Here is a 21,183-nt window from a genome sequence, read left to right on the forward strand (position 1 = left end):
CTATAATAGTAGCTATCCCTATGAGTCATCATGACATGTTTTTTCGATCTGTGATTTTAAATGTATATATTGTTTGACAATAAAAAGGTAATGATGAAGATTACATATTTTGCTTGGTTTGTTGTATACTATGATACTTATTAGTTACTGCAGGCTGCCTACGATTTTTTTCTACAATACAAATACTGCACGTGAAAAGTAGGCAGAAATACTAAAAAGACGTTCACAGACATGGCTTTGTTTTTTCACAGGTGGTTTCTTGGGGGATTTTCTTTGCAAACTGGTCCCAAATGGAGTAGGAACATGTAAAGAGTGAGAGGGGCAGAGTGCAGTGGGATACAACACAAGACAGGTGATAGGATTTAAAGAGACTTCCCAAGGAGTCACAGTAAATCGAAAGCAACACAACATTTTTGGTGGGAAAGTCACTGACACGCTGGAAGTTGTGGAGTTGCTGGAGGCCTAGCAAGCTTGCATGTAATCTCCATATACCACTCGAATAAACAGATGAGGCTCCCTTGGCTCAACATTAAGTAGTGGGTGACGAACCGAAAACTAACTCCACATTAAGTGTTGGGTTGAAGAAACGTAAAGCAACGTTTGAAATAATAAGCAGGAGACCCTTAGGAACTGCACTCTGGTTCTGTAGGATCGAGTTCTCTGTCCTCTTCTGGTTTGTTTACGGATCAAATACTGAATGCACTTGATATAGTACTCAGAGGCTGAGATGCACTCGGGCGATTGTAGGAGGACACGTGCAGGCAGGGTACAGACTTCCAGAGAAGCCTGAATAACAAAGCACATAGGATATGCCATCTTGTACACTTAATTCAAACATCTGAGACTTTTAAGAGTCAGGACTCTTTATACCTAAACTTATTGAAAATGTGCAGTAATCTCATAAAAATAAAATCTACACAGACTTTTTGCACTTATTTTTTGCTTTTCAGTTTTAGAATTGGCCAAGCAAGCAAGTCAATTCATAAGTATTTCTGAGAAGCAGTAGAATACAAACGAAATTGCTAAAGGATGCACTTTTTTTATAGAAATGCATGAGGGAGGCCTCTGGATGCCAATATTTAAAAAACAAACTGATGTACACTCGTACAAGGTGTTTCAACGCAAAGGCCAGGATGGTGTGGACTAAAACAGAACATATTTTGCACTACAAATGTAGATTCACTGTAGCCTATTTAGAAGAGTTGTAGAGCAGGTGGGGTACCACTTCTTGTGTGGCATTCAAATTAAACTTCGAAGAAAGTTCTAAACAAAAGTGAGGGAAAATATTTATAACATTCAGGGTGCTTTGTTTGGTGCAACTATACCCATGAGAGAAAGCCTGCTGCTAACATAGTAAAATAATTAATAAGAAACTATTTTGGAGGTGCTGGTTTATTTGTGGATTTTGAAAATGTAAATTTTAGGCATAAGATTTAAGAAAAAAAGCAGAGCTATAGACAACATTTTTGACAGTATGTTATCTGTTTCTACTGTGATACTTATACTTCAGGGATGTACAAGAAAATTAAAGACAGTCTGTATATTCCCTTGATATAATGGTAGAGAAAATAGAAATGTAGTTTAGGGAGATTTTATAGGGCAAGATTTATAATGTTATTGCCGTGTCAGTATTAAGATAGATCTATTAGTTGGTGTTACACAGACTCTGTTTCTTGTCCATAGGACGGACCTGGCACTGTGGTGCTCTACTTTTTAATTGGCTTCTCAGCGTGTCTCTGGGACACTGGCACATGATGGGATCTGCAGAAAGGTACTCATATTTTGACTGATTAGATTTTGTCCATGGCTCCTAGAAGATTACCAGTATCAGCTCATCTTACCTATCGATATAGGAGTCCTATGGTTTTCTTATGGCTAAAAGTGAACGCCTCTTTCATGCTCCAGCTATTGCAACATAAACAGCGTATAAACTGTGCTCCTAGACACACCTCACTTTGCAATAAATAAACTGTACTCTATCAGACATCTCACACTATCTGGGATAATCGAGGCGTATTTGATCGCCAACTATACTGTACGCATACTCACCTCTCTGCAACACAAACTGGATTTGGATGGACATCTCCCCTCAGCGTGCACTGTATGCATAGGGCTGTAACATACATTCCCATTGCAGGGTATTATGGAGACACCAACAGACATATTAGCCTGCAGGATACCCAAGGGCAGGGCCACTGGATTAATGCCATTCTGCAGATGCAGTGGTTTCCGCATAAGTAACGATTTTTGACATAATCAACCATCTATTGCCTAATCTGCATATTTTAACAGAAAAAAAGGTTTTTACCTCAAACTGATAAAATATTACTGAAATCGCTGCAACACATGTTGCGGTCCAGTGGTTGTTCCTATAGAAAAGTTGACTGGTCAGCTTTCAATTTATTATTACTATATTTGGATGTTAAACTGGTACTAATGAGCTGAAACATTTGCCCTGGCAAAATTAACGTTTAAAAAATATAGAATTATGAGGTAATACTGCATAGAGTTGCACAATTTGCCTTTTCTTATAATCTAGTCCACTACACGCTTAATTTGATCTTCTGCCGTATAATTCCAGCGGCTCTTCCAAAAGGTAACATAAACTAGCCGGAAAGCATCTCAATTGTAGAGTGCAAACGAGGGCATCAACAGCCATCTCAGGCTGAATAAACTAAGCTGCTAACCATCTCACACCGCATGGAAAAATCGGACTCTGTTCGACACCGGACATTGCAGGCTGCAAAGATGAGGACACCGTTCTACATATCATCTCATGCATTTTTAAAAGTAGACATTGTACAAAATCTCGCACAAGGTATGATGTCCGTTGTCAGACATCTAGCGCCTCTTGGTGTAAGTGTGGCCCGCTAGCTCCCACAGACCGGCTGTCTCCTAGGCGACGGAGGCGGCCTCGCTTGTTGTTGTTCCATCTCCTGACAGAAGTGTCGCCGCCTCGGCTCGGTTGCCACTAGGGCCTGTGCCATGTGCAGGGACGTGTCTGGCCTCACATTGCATCGTCACGTGGCGCACGTGCTCGGGGGCTGCTCTCCGGCGCTCGCGCAGAGCTCGAGGCTGTGGAAACAGTGCCCCCTCCCTCCCGCTTCAGTTTCCCGCCGGGAGCCCGCCTCCCCTTCCTGAGGTGTGCGCGGTCCGTGGCGCAGCTATTTTTAGAAGGAGGCGGGCCTCGCGCGACGGGCGCGTGCTCTATAAGAGTCCTGGCAGCCTAGCCGAGCCAGACAGAGCCGATTCGGGCTTGCAAAGACGAAAGGGAGTTGCAAAGCGCTGCCTGAAGCCCCACACATCCCTCCTCGGAGCTACAAGCACCGGTTACCACAGCCAGGTCCACCAACAGCAGACCGCGGGCAGACACAGTGACATCAGGTATGGGACCAAGCACAGTCCAGGAGGGTGGAGGGGTGGAAACACACTGGGGTCGGTCGTCTGCAAGAAATGGGCAGACATTATCATTCCTTTCTTGCGTGGAGTTGGCATACTCTTTATTGTCTGCCTCTGTATTGAAGGAGTGGGTGAGTCTGGTGTCAGTGTGTGCGAGAAAACTGTTGACTGGTCCCTATAGTGTAATGTACACATTTATGCTGATCCAACATGTGATGGCAATTCTGTGGCAGTGATCCTGTCCAAAAGAAGTGTGTTACCTAAAAGTGAAACGTCATCAAAGTCAATGCCATTGAATGTATCGGTGTTGGAAGAATTAACGTTTCAGCCAGCCTTGCCAGAAGCTGAATGAGTGTTGTATGGATTTCGTACACGAGTGAGCCGTGTGACTGGCTCCTGTGAGTTTCTTGTGTTGTAAGATCTGCCATTGTGACCTAGTGCTCCTCACATACAACTTCATAGATGCAGGAGGCAGAGAGCGGCCGTTGTCAGCTGGATATCAGTTCTGTTCATGTTCTGTTTGTTATCTGTAGGGGGCGATTACTTAATGGTCCAGGCGGTGTCATTGTGGGCTGGCAAGCAGCCGGTGGCTGTTGCGGAATGGTTTCCAATAGTGACATGTTGTGCGCAGAAAATAAACTACAGTAGTCAGGGGCCGGGTTGTTAGGTGTACCAGACGTAACTGTGCAGTGGTAGTAAGTATCATTTCAGGTGCACAGAATGTAACCGTTACTGCTATAGACTAGTCCTATAGTGTACATCTACTACTGGTACGCACACTAGTGCTGTTCCCTTGTGTGGTCGCATCTAGGACAGATCATGCATGGAAAGTCCCTGGGTGGACGGTGATCTTTGTTAGCAGAGTTGGGTGGGGTGCACGTTGGCCAGAGAATTGCTCCAGTTGCAACTACGGCCACTATGCGTGTAGACATGGTTAGGATGTGCATTAAATGGTATAGGACATACCTCAGTGAGGCCTTTCTGTGCTCAGTGTCATGGTAAATACATTGCTGGTGGAGTGGCCGTGCACTGTGGCTATTTTGGCACCACGGAGGCAGGTAATGTTCCATACCGTGTTGGTGGATGGAGGGCAAGCACGCTTTCTAGTGCTACAGAACAGAAGGGAGATTCGCGAGAGGCAAATTGGTGGAATGTTCCACAGTTTGGGCTGAGCATCGGTAAACTCTGAAGTGCCATTTGTGATTTTGAGGCGATTCAATTCAGATCTGGGTGCTAGCAGCACAACTTCTATAGAAGGAAAATTGGTGACTGCTTGGAGAATGTACAGCGTAAGAGACCATCGAAATTTCCCTTAATTTCCCACGTGCAGGTGGTTGAGTCTCCCTTGTACGCAGCAAACAAGTGGGCTATCCAGCTATTGACTTGTTACATAGGAGCGGGGCTTGCGTACCTGCCTGATAGAACACAAGAGACGCATCTCAAGCTTGTCATAGGTTCAAAGGTTGTACCAGACACTTTTCATGATCTAGGACTGTTGTCAGTGACTGTACAATGGAGTAGAAGCGGCGAGTGATGCTTTAGGATACAAGAGATGTATTTGTTCCAAATGAACAGTCACTGTGTATGATTTAAGAGATATCCTGCACTGGTTACAGCTTTGAAGGAACTTCTGGGCTTGACTCTAATCTGTACAACAGAGACTGGTTAATAGGTGTTGATGTTTCTTTCATTGAAGAGGTTATCCGGTGTAACCATTCTCTAGAGGTTGCAAAGTGCTTCTGACTTGTTAGATGTTCTGTGCTCTGAGATATCCTCTCAGTGTAGAGCACAGGAGCAGCCCATGTGCAAAGGGCACGTGGGCAATCACAAGTATTGAGTACTTGAGATAACTTCTGGCAGGAAATGCCTTGTGATGGTGCGAAGGGACTAATACCCCGGATGGAGACTGTATAGAGATGCAACACCCTTTAAGTGCGCTCACGCAAAGCCCTGAATCAGTGTGTGTGCCAACAGGTGGGCCAAACAAACCGTGATGCCTACAGCAGCGGTTAAAAGCCACATGCGTGGGTAACTTCCATCAAAACTTGCTTTAAGAAAATATTTTTTAAAAACACATCTACAATTAGAAGTCTTGTCAGTGGTTCTCCCCATTCTCTAAAGCCCAGCTTTCTCTTGGCTGCCGCAAGGTTATAAACGCAGATTAAATGGCAAAGTAAGGTTTTAACAAGACATGCGTGCCCACTCCGGGACACGTACTATCAGCAAAGAAATGTTATAGCTTCTCTTTTCTAGTGCACTTTTCAAAAGCTGCTATGTGGCTAGGCAGAGAGGGGGTTTGTGGAGGAGGCATTTTATCAGTTCCTGACACTTTATCACTAATATTTTTCAAGAACAAGTACTGGCAGGTGAAAAGCCTACAGTGTATTGATAAGGGCACTGCAGCGGCTGCAATGTACTGGAGTTATTTGTGAGAAACAACGATTGACTAGAAAGTGCAGACAGTTGATATCTAAAAGGGGTACAAAACACAACACCTCCTATGATTTATAATCAGTGCAGTCTTACACTAGATATACACAGTAGGCCAAAGGCGTCCGATTGATACTCGATGTATGCCTCTGCATGGATAAACGGCAGAGCTGGTCTTCAAAGTTCATCACTGGATGGATGAAAAGCTGACGCATAGTTCTGGTAATGTGTTTCTGTGGGTGAAATGCTGTCGTTGTGAACAAGTATGTCTCAGGGGTGAATGAAAAGCCGCTTGGGCTTGGAAAGAGTTAGGCCATAACAGCAGTAGGTTGACTCGTGCATTGCTTGCGACAGCTCAGGCATCTTTACATCCTCTGCAGAAATTGATGGTACTCTCTTCCCTTCTCTTTACAGAGATGAGATCCAAGCTGCGCCTCTCCGTGAATCATCTGCCCACCATCCGCGAGAACATGGAGGCCACGTTCGTACCCAACGTTCGAGCAGACAGCAGCTCTGGAGTGGGTCCGTCCCACAGCATTGATGACTATGTGACTTCCATATGCCAGCTGGCACAGCCGACGTCCCTGGGGACCAGTGGCACGCGTGCCCACCACAGCAGCCTGCACAAATCACACAAGAGAGCCAAGCTGCAGCCGCCAAGCTCACTGCGCTGCCACAGCAGTCGAGCGACAGAGGTGTGCCCTGTGGACAAATCCTGCCCTCAGAGCCAAACGGCACAAGCAGGATCTAGAGACACATCCTTCCACCAGAGCAAAGTTGTGCATGAGCGTGCTGTGGGCACATGCTGCCCTCCCATCAAGGACAGTGCCAAGGACAGACTGTGTATGATTGTCTCATTACAACTGAGCATGGGCACTGACCCCTTGGACTGGCTCTATGGACAGCATGGCAAGGAGAACAGGGCAGAAAACAGCCTACTTCACAAAAGAGCTGCCAACCCAGCTGACCACAAGCAATCTGGAGTGGGTACAAGCCGCCTGAGGTGCCCACCAATAGCAGGGAACCAGCGGGGTGCCAGCAGCTCGGGGGGTGTAAGTCAACCGCAGGCCAGTGGCACTCTGAGACTGGCGAATGTCCCAGAAGCACCAGGGAAAAGAAGCCGGACACAGAGGCTTCAGCGGAGAGCAGGAAGAGTGCGCAGCACCCTCTCGCAGAGACCCCTCCTGCCTGTCATTTACGAACTCTGATTGAGAGGATCATTTGCCCTCTTGGACTTAGACTCAACTAGAGCCTCCATTATGCGCCTTTAAGACTGATTTTGCCTTCAAACTAATTGCATTGGGTTTCCAACACCAACTTCAGCCTGTTCCAGACCACCATGCAGCCTATGTTGGACACTTCTAAGCGCTCCCTAATGCGCGTACATAGTAATACCTCTCCGTGAGAGGAGGTCTTCAAAGGCTGATCGTCTGCATTTTACAGACATACGAAAAAATAAAAATCTATTATGTATGAGCAGCTTGTTGTGTTCCATTTGTATGGTATCGCCTACATTTCATGTTTAATGTTAATATGCACAGAGTGGTATGGTTCATGCACTCAGGTAGCGTTTGCTATCAGCCAGGCCTGTCGCTGCTCACACCTACTCTCCAGCCTCTGACATTTCAACACCCTGGAGTTACCAGGTGGCCCATTTCATGTGCCAGCACTTGTTTCCTGTATACAATATTACTGTGTGTGATTGGTTTAGCTAAAGGTAACCAATACGGTGTGCATTAGATTGTGACACAAAATCCCAGGACTGAAATATTCCATAGTCTGAACTTTTCCCTAGATGGGCGAGCTGCTCATCCATTCTTGGTTTATACTTGCACCCCGATACCTGTCCCTTTGTTTGGTCATTATAAATCAAGGACTGTAAATACTAGAATGAAAATAACAAACCTATGTTGTAAGTGGCATAACCTGAAAGCTCTTAATATGTAGTCCCTGGTGACAAAGAATCTGGTAGCACCACATGCCTTGACACTGTACATGGACACACAGCCCTGGGTCTGTCCTCACATTGTCCTCCATGTCACTGCCTACGGCAGTAGGTTCCTCCTCGACACTGGCCATGGTAACACTGCCCTGAATCAGTCGGTCCAGCCTGTCACCCGTCTACTTCCTACCCTGACACTGAACACCTGCGTGGCTCATGGTTCGCCCATTCCTTCTCAGTGCTGGCAGCTAACAGACCTCAAATGGTTTACTACTGGACTCCGTGAGCAAGCCTTATCCTCTTTGAGAGGCTGTATTAGCATTAATCTTTATTAAAGGGTTAATTTTTTAACTGAACAATTTTCTAAACGCATTGGTTATCGACCACTGGATTTACAGGCTGTTCTGCAAGGCTCCTGAAATACTCCAGTACTCGGGGTCTGGACCGTGCACATAAGTAATATTTCTTTTCAGGAGATATATTTATCGTGCATGCTTCAGGTTGGACATACTGAGGCACCCCCTCCCTGCCTGTCTCAACACTAAAAGCAGTCTGCTCTCCGAATCCTACTGCGAGATTTCCCTATGTTCTTAAGGCCGGTCCTGCACTGTCCGCAGGTGGGACTATGTGAATCAGTTTCCTTTGCAGTGACTGGGTTACATGGATATTTAGTTTTGTCAGTAGCTTTTTACTTAAGGCAGGGGTCATGTGGTCTTTAAATAGCATCACTTTTGCACCCCTTTCAGTTTATTGGATGCATTCTTAGGATTAGGAGACTGAAAGGGAGTTTCTTACAACCCTTGCGACCCTGTTACACACACATGATCTGCATCCCCTATTGTCAACCAAGGGATTGGTCTTACGACCAGGTACCTAGCGCTGTGGCTGCATGCATGACCATGATTTCTGGAGAGGGTCGGAGTAAAGCTTTCATAGGTTAGCCCAGTGCACAGAGGTGTTGCATACCTAGCAAATTAAAGTTATAAAAACCCGGGTCTCGGGCGCGGTCACTGGTAAGTAACAATAATAATAGGCGGCTGATGATATCCCCAGAGACTTGCTTGAAGATGGAGTGAAATATTTCATCTTTAAAGCTCATGTGGATAAATGTATTTTTTTCTGCCAATAAACTTGCGTTTAGTGCACAGTTGGTTATCAGTGGAGTTGGTACTCAAAATACATCTTCAGATACATTCCTATTCATAAAACTCGTCAAAAATAAATTTAATACATAATAATGGAGTACATTTTCCCATATACTTTTGTCTTTTTTACGAAAAGAAAATAAAAGAATTAACCCAATTATGTATTTTTAAACGGAAACATCACGGGTCTTTAAATAAAACAAACAGAAATTAGACTAACGATAGCGAAGTAAAGGGGGCATCCTCTTCTAAACAATGTTTCAATTAAATGTAAAGTAAAACAGAACTAGAGGCCCGGTGTTCTCAGCCCTGGTCGCAAGCCAACCTGCGCTAATGACACTCCGACTAGTTTCAAACGTGGGTTCATTTTGCAATGAACCTGGTGTACTGATTAGCTGCATCGCAATACGTACATTAGAGGTACGTTCAAAACTTCTCATGGATAATAATGAGCCAGGATGCATTTTGCAACCACTGTGAATTTTCGAGAGCTCCAGGGTGCAGGTTGGCAAGGGACAGCAGGCCTCAATCCCGGAGATAGCATTCCTTCCAAATGAACCTATATTAAAAAAAAGGCGCAATCCATGTCAATTACATTGATTTAAAAAAATGGAAAAAAAATGTTCATTTGGAAGTAATGGCATCGGGAGAGCATGCAGGGATCACCATGTGTGAACAGTTTGGATGTAAGGCGTGTTTACACAATGGTATTGTTCAGTACATGTGAGAGTGAATGTGTGCCCCAACTCTTGTTCCTCCCTATTGCACCCTGCACAGCGTCCAATACGACGAGCATTCTTCTGGTCACGGTATATCAGTACTTGCAGTGCTCAAACACTGTGGGTGTTCCAATGTAGTGCAATATGTTCCCGGAGCTTGATATTAGCGACAGCTCAAGTGTTCTCACAAGAGTGGTTGGTGCTTATCAGTAGTGAAAGACACCAAGGTCTTTGTGGTTTATTTCTCATCAGTGTGCTGTGAGGGCCCCAGCAGTGCAGCATGCGGATACATACAGACACAACCAAGTGTGCAGAGAAGAGAAGCTGGTAAGAGGACCCAAGCAATGCGTCTTGTCCAGATAAAAGCTTGCAAATCTCCGTTTTCTGAATTATTTGGTGTGCGGTGACACACAAACAAATGACAGCGTAGACAACATACTAATTTGGGATGAGCAAATACAAATTATAAACCTGATAGTCTAGTCTAGGGCAGTGGTCTACAAAAACTTGGTTCTCGTTCTATAGCAAAGGTTTAATCTAGTCTTTAAACAATTCCAAGCCCCATGATATTTCAAGGATTGCCACTAATGGATAGATGGAAATTAAATGCTTTATTACTCAATCACTACCATCATCTCGCCGTAGCACTACAAGGTCTGGAGGGTCACAATTCAAATACCAACTCTTTTTTTTCCATCGTTTTATGTATCCCATTCTAGAAAAGTTGTATTTCTGGGCTTACCCATACCATGTGCATCCAAGGTAAAGGAACTTGGGGGCTGATTTACAAGCCACTTGCGCCACTTTTGCGTCATTTGTAACATGGGAAAAATGACGCAAAAATGGCTCAAGGGGCTTGTAAATCTGCCCCTTGGTGCATACATTGCACTATTCTGCGGTTAGTATAAGTAGTTTTTCAGGGTACAATAGAAATTGCATAGAAAGAGCCCTGAATTTGGCATAGATTAGATTTTACTGCAAGAGTGTAGATCACTATATTCATCTCCTTCCAGGTATCAGGTAAAACAGGGGTTGCTAAATCTTCGGACTACCAGGCACGCGTTTTGGTATAATCTGGCATTATAATATTTAATAAATGTGGATGCACTCAGCTAATAAAGCCCCTCCCTGGAAGATAGCCAAAGACGGACTTTAACATCCTGTGACTTTGATTTATGATAAAGTATTACGAATTTGCGCATAATTAAGTTAGTTCCACAAATTGATAGAGAATTATTAGTGATTTTGGGAAAGACTGATCTAAAAGCGTACATGTCATGTACAACACTGGCTTTGTGTCAGCCAGCCTCTCTTGTCTTCTCATGTCCGAGTATGCACAGCATGCGATTCTCTTGGTCACCCAGCAGATGGCAGTGTAGGCCTACTCTTAACCAGAACTTCAAGTGATTTGGACAGAAACTTAAACTGTCTTTCTACCTGAGTGTATTAGTAAATAATGTTAAGGGGGTAGCTGAGATTTCGCAGCAAACTAAAACGGAAAAGGCGCGGGCTGGGGTAGCTGGCAGTAAAGAATATTGAGTGGCGTTATGGGCACTTGCTTAGAGCTGTTTGTAAAAGTTAGGGATTTTCCTGGTAGAATTAAGGGCCATAGAACCCTAAGCCACACCACAATTTACTCTGCCGAACTGAAAAATGTCTTCGAAACTACATTTAGAGCGTATCTCTGTAAAACGAACACAATTATCTCTGAATATGCAGGAACTGGTTTTAAGTGTTTAGGAATAAAGTAAGTTGCCTCTTTCTACTGAATCTGTCATCTACACAGATGCATAATGGTATGCTGTGCTTCTCCTGGAAAAACACTGCAGTAACTGGCGTCACGGGATATTTTTGGCAGGAGAAAAATTTGAAAAATGTTGCACTGGATTTAAGTATAACCTAGAGTTATGGTTAAATGTTATACATGCATATACCTAGACAACTGAACGTTTGGCAATGAACTGTAATTTATCTTCCAATCCAGAAAGCGCACAAAGGGTGGCTGGTTTGCAAAGTGGCGCTATACAAGTCTACTCTTTCTAACATATCTTCCATATCCATGAGACTGCCAAAATCATTATAAATAGTTGCCAGGCCACTGAAATTACATTTCTTCAAACATATAAGGCAGATATTGGTCCCAGCCCCATTTTAATTGACCAATTTCACAAGGTCACAGTCGCACTTCTACCCTGGTTTCCAGATTGACTCCTACTGTCACCACAGTACTTCAATCGCCACCCATAGATGATGAAAATCCGGACAGATCGCACTGCATCATTACACGAAGGCAGGGCTTTAAGTGGGATGAAAAAACCGGGAAGTCTTTCGAAGGGGCGTGTTGTATGAATTTAATGGCGTGGCTTAAAACACCTAAGCTTAAAATATGTGTTTAGCATAGTGTGCCGCCTGGCTGGTATTTTGCGGTTTCTGTCATTGCATCCAGTCCAGATATATAATACAGCAAGTAACATTACACCTAGAACAAGCCAGAATTATTAGCTTTGTCAATGGTTGGTTGCATAAAATAAATAAGCAACAACTACGGCTTCTTTGTATATAATATTGAAAATGCTTCAGTTCGGAAATGATGAGTCTATGAGAGTTCAACAACGAGTCTCTTTGAAGTTACATCAAAGGCAGTGAAGGGTGGCACTGCTACAGAGTTAAGATATTTTTTTCACCGTTAGGGTGAGGGCAAAAATGGAGAGCCCGATAGGGACCCGTCTCAGCGACTGCAGTTTAGAACTGCCGGTGCTGAGCACTGGCAGGACACGGCCCACTTAAAGCCCTTCACAAAGTGCTCAATTCAAACGCAAACATTCAAAATGTGAGTAATGTATGAATGGGCAGGGCACGCCGTGCTTCAGCGGGCATCGCTAGGAAAAGCAATTTACAAGTTAAAACTCGAAGTTAGTAGCAACACCAGCAGCGCCTGGGCGCTGTCGTCTATTATCCGCTTGTCCAATTGCAGAGTAACATTGGCATGCACACTAGGGACAAAGTGGGCAGCTTTTCAACATATGCTTAGAATGTCTGCCCTGTGAACTCGTGTGCCAGCTTCTTCTATAGCACCGGAGCTTCCTGCATAGCACCGCTACTGCTGAATGTCAAGGAGTGACCCCAGTGCAAGCATTGAAAGCGGGCCTCTTAACTGCTGGTTCGGTAATAAATTAACCAGAGGTTAATGGACCACTCAGGCCTCTAGCCCCTGATTTTACTGCGCCTCCAGCTCTACCAGTAGCTTCGTCCCTGGTCACCCATAGCGGACTCACTGCGCTGAATGTCCTCTTTTTTTGTTACAGATTCATGTAGCACAAACTCGACCCGAAGGTATTGGAGCGCTTTACATTAGCACCAGTTACGTTACATAAGGACACATTCATTTTTTGATAGGCATGGGGAGATTAAGTGATTTGCACAGAATCGGAGGATGCTGAGCCGACCGCGAGGTTCGAACCTGGTTCCCAAACCCAAAGTGGCAGCTCTGGCCGTAAAGCCACATCGTCTTCCTGCTCAAATACTATGGTGCTGTTTTTATATACCTCACCCAATAAACTCATAAGCATGAAAGCCTGAGATTCAAACCGGTCTAATAATAGAGGTTAAGCTCAGACCCGTGTAATGGGCAGATTAAGCGACAACCCATTGTCTATACTCAATTGATTGCGGAGTGTAGGCTGTAAATGAGGTCATTTTTTTGGCCAATAAAGCAACAGTGTGACTGAAGAGCCAATGTATTGATGTGCCCTTGGCTTGTTGATTCTGCAGGATCACATTTTGGCAGAATCAGCTCAGCATTTCATCCTTCGAAGGCTGCTAAAATTATAACGTTTGTTACCGGTAATAATGCCCTTCACTGCCCAAACATTGCAACCTTTGAAAGCCTGAGCTTCAAAGCTTTATGCCCTGTGGTTCTGTGCATAGAGACCATGCATGCAGAAATACAAACCATTATTTTAGTGAGTGAAACGCTTTCCAAATCATCAATGCAGAGAAAGCAGTGATGTCATTCAAGTAAGCTCACAGCCCCAGGTATATCCGGAAATGCTGTTTTACACAAAGTGTAATACAAATATAAAAATATCCCCATAGCTGTGTTTTTACAGGCAAGCTGGGAAGAGTGGGAGCAACACAGAGCAGGAGTGAAGGGTATTTGAAGCCGCAGGCAGCTCTTGAGGGAGAGAGCTAGAAAACACATGCACTCTCACGGAGTGCTGAATGAAAAAGAAACCAGCATTTGCAATGCAATGCAATAGGTCTCACGTTTATGAGATTATGAGCTGTTGGCATTGTAAATGATAATGCCTTTTATTTAGATTTTGTTTTTAAAACCGATAAAAAGCATGGTTATCTACAATACCAATAGATTGAACTCTTGCAAATGTGAGACCTATTGCATTGGTAATGCTTTCAGTGCCTGTGCTATACTAAATTTAAAAAAAGCATTAGGAGAGAGGTTGTCCTGCCTGCAACAGCAGGCAGGACAAAGCTATTTATGAAAATAGTGCTCCGAGACGTTTCCTAAAGCCTACAGAGTAACGATACACGTAACGGGGTGTCGCCATGGGAGGTTACAATATGAGACAAGGAGGTACTAAGGAGGGACTACTAAGCCTATTGAATCATGAACAGCCACAGTTACAGTGGACAGGGACACAAGCCAATGAGAAATATGGGCGGAGAGTGGGCGGAGCTTCAAGTCCCTACCTGAATACAGCATGCCTAGCAGAGCAGCACACTCGCTGCCCAGGCTCTACCTAAACAAGCATTTACAATGCAATGGTCTTGGCATCATTAAAGGCAGAGCTATTGGCATTGCTCATGACATTTCTTTTTTTTCTTTGAATCATAAATAAATGGCATTGTCATTTACATTGCCAATACACAGCACTCTGCACTCAACTGCACTCTGCACTCAACTGCACTCTGCACTCAACTGCACTCTGCACTCTGCACTCTGCACTCTGCACTCTGCACTCTGCACTCTGCACTCTGCACTCTGCACTCTGCACTCTGCACTCTGCACTCTGCACTCTGCACTCACTGTGATGGAATTGTTGGATGAGTAAAATGGTGGCTGGATGGACTGCATGAAAGGGTGGGAGGAAGAACGTAAGAATGGATGTGTTGAAGGATTGATGGATGAGTGAAGCGGCAGATGGACAGATAGATGGATTGATGGATAGAATGAATGAGTGGATGGATGGACTGAGTGAAAGGGTGGATGATTGAAAGTATCGAAGGATGGATGATTAAAAGGATTAGTGTAAAGATAGAGGAGTGAAATAATGGCTGTAAGAATGGATGTGAGAGAGTCGATGGATGAATGAAAGGGAGGATGTATGGATGAAAGGCGGGATTTATTGACAAGTGAAAGAAAGGATGGGTGAATGAAAGGATGGGTGAATGAAAGGATGGGTGAATGAAAGGATGGGTGAATGAGTGAAAGGGTGTTCGGAGGAATGGAAGAGTGAAAGGATGGAAGGCTGGGTGAAGGGTGGGTGGCTGGATGAATGAGTGAAACGGGTGATGTTTGGAGTCAAAGTTTGGATGGGTGGACTGATGGATGGATGAGTGAAAGGGTGGATAGAGGGATGAAAGTGAAAGGATGGATGGAGGGATGGAAGAAAAGATGGATGGGCTTATGGATAGGTTTGGAGATAGATGGATAGGTTTGGAGATGAATGGGCGTACAGACAGAATGGTGAGAGACTGACTGATAGATGAAAGAATGAATGGATGGCAGAATGTAAAGGTGAAATGATTGATATCAGTGGGTGAATGATGAAAGGATGAAAGGATAGATGCTTGGGTGGAAGAGACAATAGAGCTCCTATGGGGAGGATCACAGTGACCTGCTTCGTGCCTTAACCCCTTTGCTGTGGCGGCAATTCCGCCGCAGCGCTAGGGGGGTGAGGGGGGCCAAGCGGCGCTCGCATGCTCGTGACGGAGCCGCTCTGTCACGAGCCGCGGTTGAGCTGTGCTCGTGACGGAGCGGTTCCGTCATGGCCCCGCCCGCTCAATAGAACACGCCGCGCAGGCGCGGCGGCAGGGCCATGACGGAACCGCACCGTCATGAGCACAGCTCAGCCGATGCTCATGACGGAGTGGCTCCGTCATGAGCATGGGAGGGGTTAAGAGCTTTGGTTCAAAGTGAGGGATGTTTCAATTCTCTGGCTTCTCCCTTTCTCGCAAATCAATACACTTGTTAATGCAAGTTCAATTTAATTCTGAAACTATCTTCGTGAACCGTGCGGGCCCCACTGTGTTATTCCTTGCAAATCACGTGCATGCAGAGTGTCAGGCAATTATCATGAGCATGTTTAATTATCGTGCAGAAATCGCCTTTGTGTATGTGCACAGCATAGTTTTATCATTCAAAAAACTTTACTTGGCTTTACGCTTTTAAAAATATTTTCTCACACACATATTTTTGCGTGAATAAATCTTCCATAAGGCGTTCGTTGAGTGTCCTGTGGCTAGCATGTCCTGCTACGCTCATGTTTTGGGGTTTTCATAAGTGTTTTCTCAGCTCATTCTCCTTTTGGAGATTGTTACAGATTTACTTCTGGCGACAGCAGGAGTAAATCCATTTCCATAGTTTAAATGGTGAAGGAATACCTCCAAAATTGGTGAGGGTGTAGGTAATGTTAAAAAAAAAATCTACGATTGACTCATTCAAGACATTTTTGCATGCGTAGCTGTACAAGGTTTATAGATTTTCTTCCAAAACTCCCTTCGAGATTGAGGACGTTTGAATTCACAAGGCTTTTTTCAGGAGAACTCCTGGAATCATTTATGAGTTTCAAAAATGAGTAAATATAAGCCCAAACCTAGGAGTAAACCTACTACAGATGTACATTTATATATTTTTTAGAATCCATCCCATTGTTAGCTATTGTAACCGTTTAAGAACAGTATTAGGTAATATATATATGAAGCCCCGGGTGACAATGGACTGTTTCCATGACATTACGGCGTAATAATATCCGACCCATGGGGTGGCTTTGATTTTTTTGGTACCCTGCTGGCTTCTGTCCCCAATTAATAGCACACAGAGTCCTATCCTCCCTGAAACCAGAGAGGCATTCACAGCCCAAACCGGCAGGGTTGGCCCCAGAGCCCAACAGATCATATTCCCGCCCATATTTACACAACTTCGTCTGCAGGGCCTGGGATCGCACCAAAAATAGCCCCTAATTAGAAGTTAGCAATTTTCTCCCAAAGAGAGGGCGCTATTAACTCTTGCTAATGGGTATTTTAATATATTCTATAGATGCGGTACTACTCGCGTCATCTGTCATTTACAGCGCTTAGAAACTGTAGAAGTTGAAGCTGAAGCGCTATGCAGTAAAGTCACAGTCACACAGCAGCTCTGCTACCGGCACATGAACTCACTGAGCTATCTTGATGCTGTGTCCTACCTCCGTGAGCATCCGGATAAACATGATGGGAACACTGTGAATGATGCTGGAACACCGAGACAAAAACATTCAACCAAAACACTCAGGTTTTATAGGAACTTTGGTGGAAGTTCAGCCTATCGGGTTTCAAGGACCCAGGAGCAGATCAAAGGCCGCGGCTCCTCTGTTCTGTGTTTGACGAGTCTTTAAAGCGAGTGTGTCACAGGAGCCGGTGGGACAGGGGTGGGGGCGGGGGCAGATGGGGGTGGGGTGCCACCCAGGCTCTAGGCTGGTACAGTCATGGTCTGAAGACATCAGAGGGCGATGCTCTGAAAAAAGCCCCCCCACCTCAGGCAGGGTCATGAAAACAGGAGCCACCGTCGCTTCTGGAGGTAGAGGCCAGCCTTAAATTACAACCGAGGGGGACTGCCGCGGGCTGCAGTGTCCATGCAGCAAGATGATGGTAGGATAGCTCAGGGGGTTAACGTGCTTCCTGCATAGCTCTATGTGTCATCTGTAGGGCAGATTTCAAGCCCAGTAGGGACAACTTAGCTATTTGTTGTTGGAGAATTGACAATGTGACTACCATTGACTCGATAAATAAATATATGGGGCCTCATTAAACCTTTAAAGTAAATGATGTAAAAGGAAACACAGGACAATATATTCATGTCGTGGCTGACCTGAACAACGTGAAACAAGACAAGTCCACCCCGAGTCAGTCTGTTTTACCCCTTTTAGCAGGCGGGCGGAGGGAGGAGGGGGGAGCGGGACGGAGGAGAGCTGCGGGCGGAGGGAGGGGGGAGCGGGCCGGAGGAGAGCTGCGGAGGGAGGGGGGGGGAGCCGGACAGAGGAGAGCTGCGGGCGGAGGGGGCGGAGCGGGACAGAGTAGAGCTGCGGAGGGAGGGGGGACGAGCAGAGCAGCTCTGGAAACCACCACCGTCTTTCTCAGAGGCAAATCAGAAATGCCTCGGAGAAAGCATGATAATTTTCGCATTCGGGGGCGTGTGTTTTGTTGTTCTGAGTGACGGGTGACGTCACTGGCGAAAGAGCAGCAAAATGTACGCCCCCAAATCCGAAAAAGACGGAGCCTATTCGGAGGGACGGCTCTCTTCTCCAATGGCTGGCCTCCGTTTAGGAAGCCAGCCAATGGAGGGAGAGCCAAAAAGAGGGAGGGATAAAGCAGCCCTCTTACTGACAATAAATCTCGGACTTCCGCAGACCGGATATTACCTCGACCTAAAAAGGAGTTTCCTTTTATTTGAGCAGTGGAAGGATAGAAGTCAGCCAGTCAAAAGAATAGGATGGACACCCAAAAACCGGCTCCGTAGACGAAGCGGGCAAGATTCACTTTGGTGAGGCAAGTAGCCTTACCAGTCAAATCAAAATCAAATCAAATAGTCATTTATTCGGCTTTCATCTGTATGAAAAACCATAAAAGTACATTAAAAAATTTATACAAGTGGAAACATTTAAAATTTAGAATTTGTTCTTCTAGTAGAGCACATGTAAAAAATTCATTTACAACTATCGCAATTTTCACAATTTATAAAATGCGAGGATAGAGACAGTTAAAAACAGTCTAAAACATCTTAAGCTATACAGCGATTTGAAGTGAGTCTTACCAGTCACTGAAGTAAGACCAGAGGCAGTATACATAGATACATAGCAGTAGTATATTGTATATTATTTTTGTGCATTTTTTTTATTTATTGGAACAGCCAAGATCGGCATTTGCCCAGACCTAAAAAGTGAACTGTATGGTGGCTAAGAGGCAGACAAACTAAGTCACTCCCCTACAGATAAATTATTTTTTCCTGCGATTGGCCAGTGCACAATTCCGACTGCCCTCTGGCCACTGCGTTCGCAACCAGACTTGTATTGTTCTGAATCGACCATTCTATAAATATAAAGAAATTAATAAAAGCAACTACCTTTCCCTTTCAAGTAAAAAAATTTAAAACATCAAATGCAAAAAGTGAAATCACAGCAAAAGTCTAAAAAATCCTAAAATTAATATTAAGGCGAACAGAGACAGAATTGTCATGTTAAAAAGCAAACCTTTGTGTCCAAGAATCATCACTTGACCATTCCGGAACCCAGAAATATGAAACAATGGCGTCTTTTGTTTTCTGGATAGGAGGCAAGCCTTAAACCCGAGGCGCGCACAATTAAATATGGATGCCAGTGCAGACAGGTGTTGAAGATCTGCAAATTGCAGGCTTGAATCACACAGTACTCAACGCAGCATTTCATCCTTCCGAGGTGGAGCTCAATAAAATGTATCCCCCAGGCAGACTTGGGTAATAAAACCTGCTTTTCGAGCAGGCTGCGTAATGCGTGAATTAAATTACTATCATTAAAGACAACTTTGTTGCATTAGAGGAAAATTCTTCAAGTAAAGTCGGAAATTGCCTAAGAGTCCCATGTATACATTTCTTGATTAATATCATGATAAAATTGCACAGGAGGGTGCCTGAGGCCTTTCGGGGCTCCGCTTGGTACATCAGGTGTGGTTCCTCGGTTTAGGGGGTCGCTCCTAGTGTACTGAATGCAACTCCTCGTGTTTATTTGGGCTCATTTTCCTCAAGCTAGTCAACATGTGGTATTGTGGAAGCTTACACTAGGTAGATTGCAGATTCACATACTAAGCTTTGTGATGTGTGGTACCTCCTACCCGGTAGATTGTGGGTCCTCGTGCCATGCCAAGTGTCTCATGTTGGGCTTACGATGATTCCCCATGTCATGCTAGATGTTCTCCACATGAACTCACACTAGGCCACATATAGTTCCCTGTGGGGCATCTTGTGTTCCTTCACACACTAAGGCTCAGTATGACTTCACATACAGGCCTGGTGCATTTCTGCGTTTACTTCAATATAGCGGCTCCGAGGCCTAGAGGGAACTGAAAATATGGCACACATGCTCGCTGGCTTCGCAGCATGCTGGACCCTGCTCAGCAGACCCTGGAGCAAGGACCCATAGTGGACTTCTGAGTGGGATATTCAGCTACAGGTTAATAGCCTGGGAAGAAACTTAGGCTCATGGTCTGTGCTTGGCTCTGGGAGAGAAGACACCATTCGCACGTAACATAGTCAACAGTTTGTGCATAATTCTGAACGGTCCCAGTGGCATTAAGGAGGGCTCAAAGCTAGCAGTGGAAATTTATCTAACAGCACTAATTTACAATTTTTCTTTGACAAGTCTTAGCCTACAAATCCCAGCATGCCTATCACAGTTGGCTTAGGTAAGGGTTATCTGAAGGTCACGCTCATGACATGGGGCCCGATGTCCACTATCGGGCCATTTCTCTGGGCTTTGTGGTACTTAATGACAACTCGGTGATCCTTCTGCCATTGTCCCTGGACCCAGACACTACTGTTAGCTTACTCAATTGTCAAGTTCCTCCTTTTTAGGAATCCCTTTCAAACCAAATCAGATGCCTGAAAGAGCAAAGGCCAAGTGATCCCTAGGTTATCCTCTTGATAAATTTTGCGGGATTTACCAAAAGGTCTGTACCCCTGAAAGCTCCCAGGGCTTGGGCAGAGTAAGTGATAACAGTGGGAGACACTTCAAAAGTTCAGGATGATTTGGAAGCAGAAGAATCATGAAAGCAGAATTTGTCAGCCGCGGGTCAGGCCAACTTCTCATGGTGCACACAAATGTAGATCTGTTCTCTGAAAGGCCGGTAGGTGGAAAAGGACACGTCTCAGCTCAGAAATTCAGGGAGGGCTGGGAACTGAGTTAGTCACAAACCTGGAAGACTAGTGTACAGGAGTTTTAGTCACATTTGTGAAATGTATTTACTTATTTGTAAATGTCTATGTGGCCTGACATAGGCCCATAAAGAAGTTAGTGTAAAAGCACACATCCTATGACAGTCGCTACCAGAATTTATTGCATGTTCCATTTTAGAAGCAGCGGTGGTAGCAGGTCTTTCACACTGCCTTTCTTATTTAGGGTTTCACCGATAATGCAACACTGACTCAGAGGCAGCCCTCTTCAGAGCTAGGAGCAAACTATTTGTTTCACAAATCAGGATTATATCAGTACAAGGCCAATATCGAAATACAAATCAGGTCAGATCAATATGCCACTAGAATCAAGTATTGACTTTGGAAACTGGATGGTGACAACCACTC

At 44.7% G+C, this 21,183-nt stretch overlaps 2 protein-coding genes across 2 annotated transcripts in view; one reads left to right on the forward strand and one right to left on the reverse strand.

Annotated features, from left to right (window-relative positions):
• The window catches only part of RASSF4 (Ras association domain family member 4), a 568,816-nt gene that overhangs the window by 117,616 nt on the left and 430,017 nt on the right, over nucleotides 1–21,183 (reverse strand). The gene's annotated exons all lie outside the window — the stretch shown is intronic.
• Nucleotides 3,250–7,305, forward strand: DEPP1 (DEPP autophagy regulator 1). Its single transcript, XM_086921857.1, has 2 exons — nucleotides 3,250–3,384; nucleotides 6,244–7,305. The coding sequence occupies exon 2, from the start codon at nucleotides 6,246–6,248 to the stop codon at nucleotides 7,035–7,037; it is 792 nt and encodes a 263-aa protein (XP_086777983.1). The 5' UTR covers nucleotides 3,250–3,384; nucleotides 6,244–6,245; the 3' UTR covers nucleotides 7,038–7,305.

This window comes from Lissotriton vulgaris, chromosome 5 (genome assembly GCF_964263255.1).
Source record: "Lissotriton vulgaris chromosome 5, aLisVul1.2, whole genome shotgun sequence".
In the NCBI taxonomy this organism is placed as follows: Eukaryota; Metazoa; Chordata; class Amphibia; order Caudata; family Salamandridae; genus Lissotriton; species Lissotriton vulgaris.

Bases quoted from the DNA above. Each gene is read 5' to 3' on its own strand.
- DEPP1 (XM_086921857.1), top strand. From the start codon at position 6,246: ATGAGATCCAAGCTGCGCCTCTCCGTGAATCATCTGCCCACCATCCGC.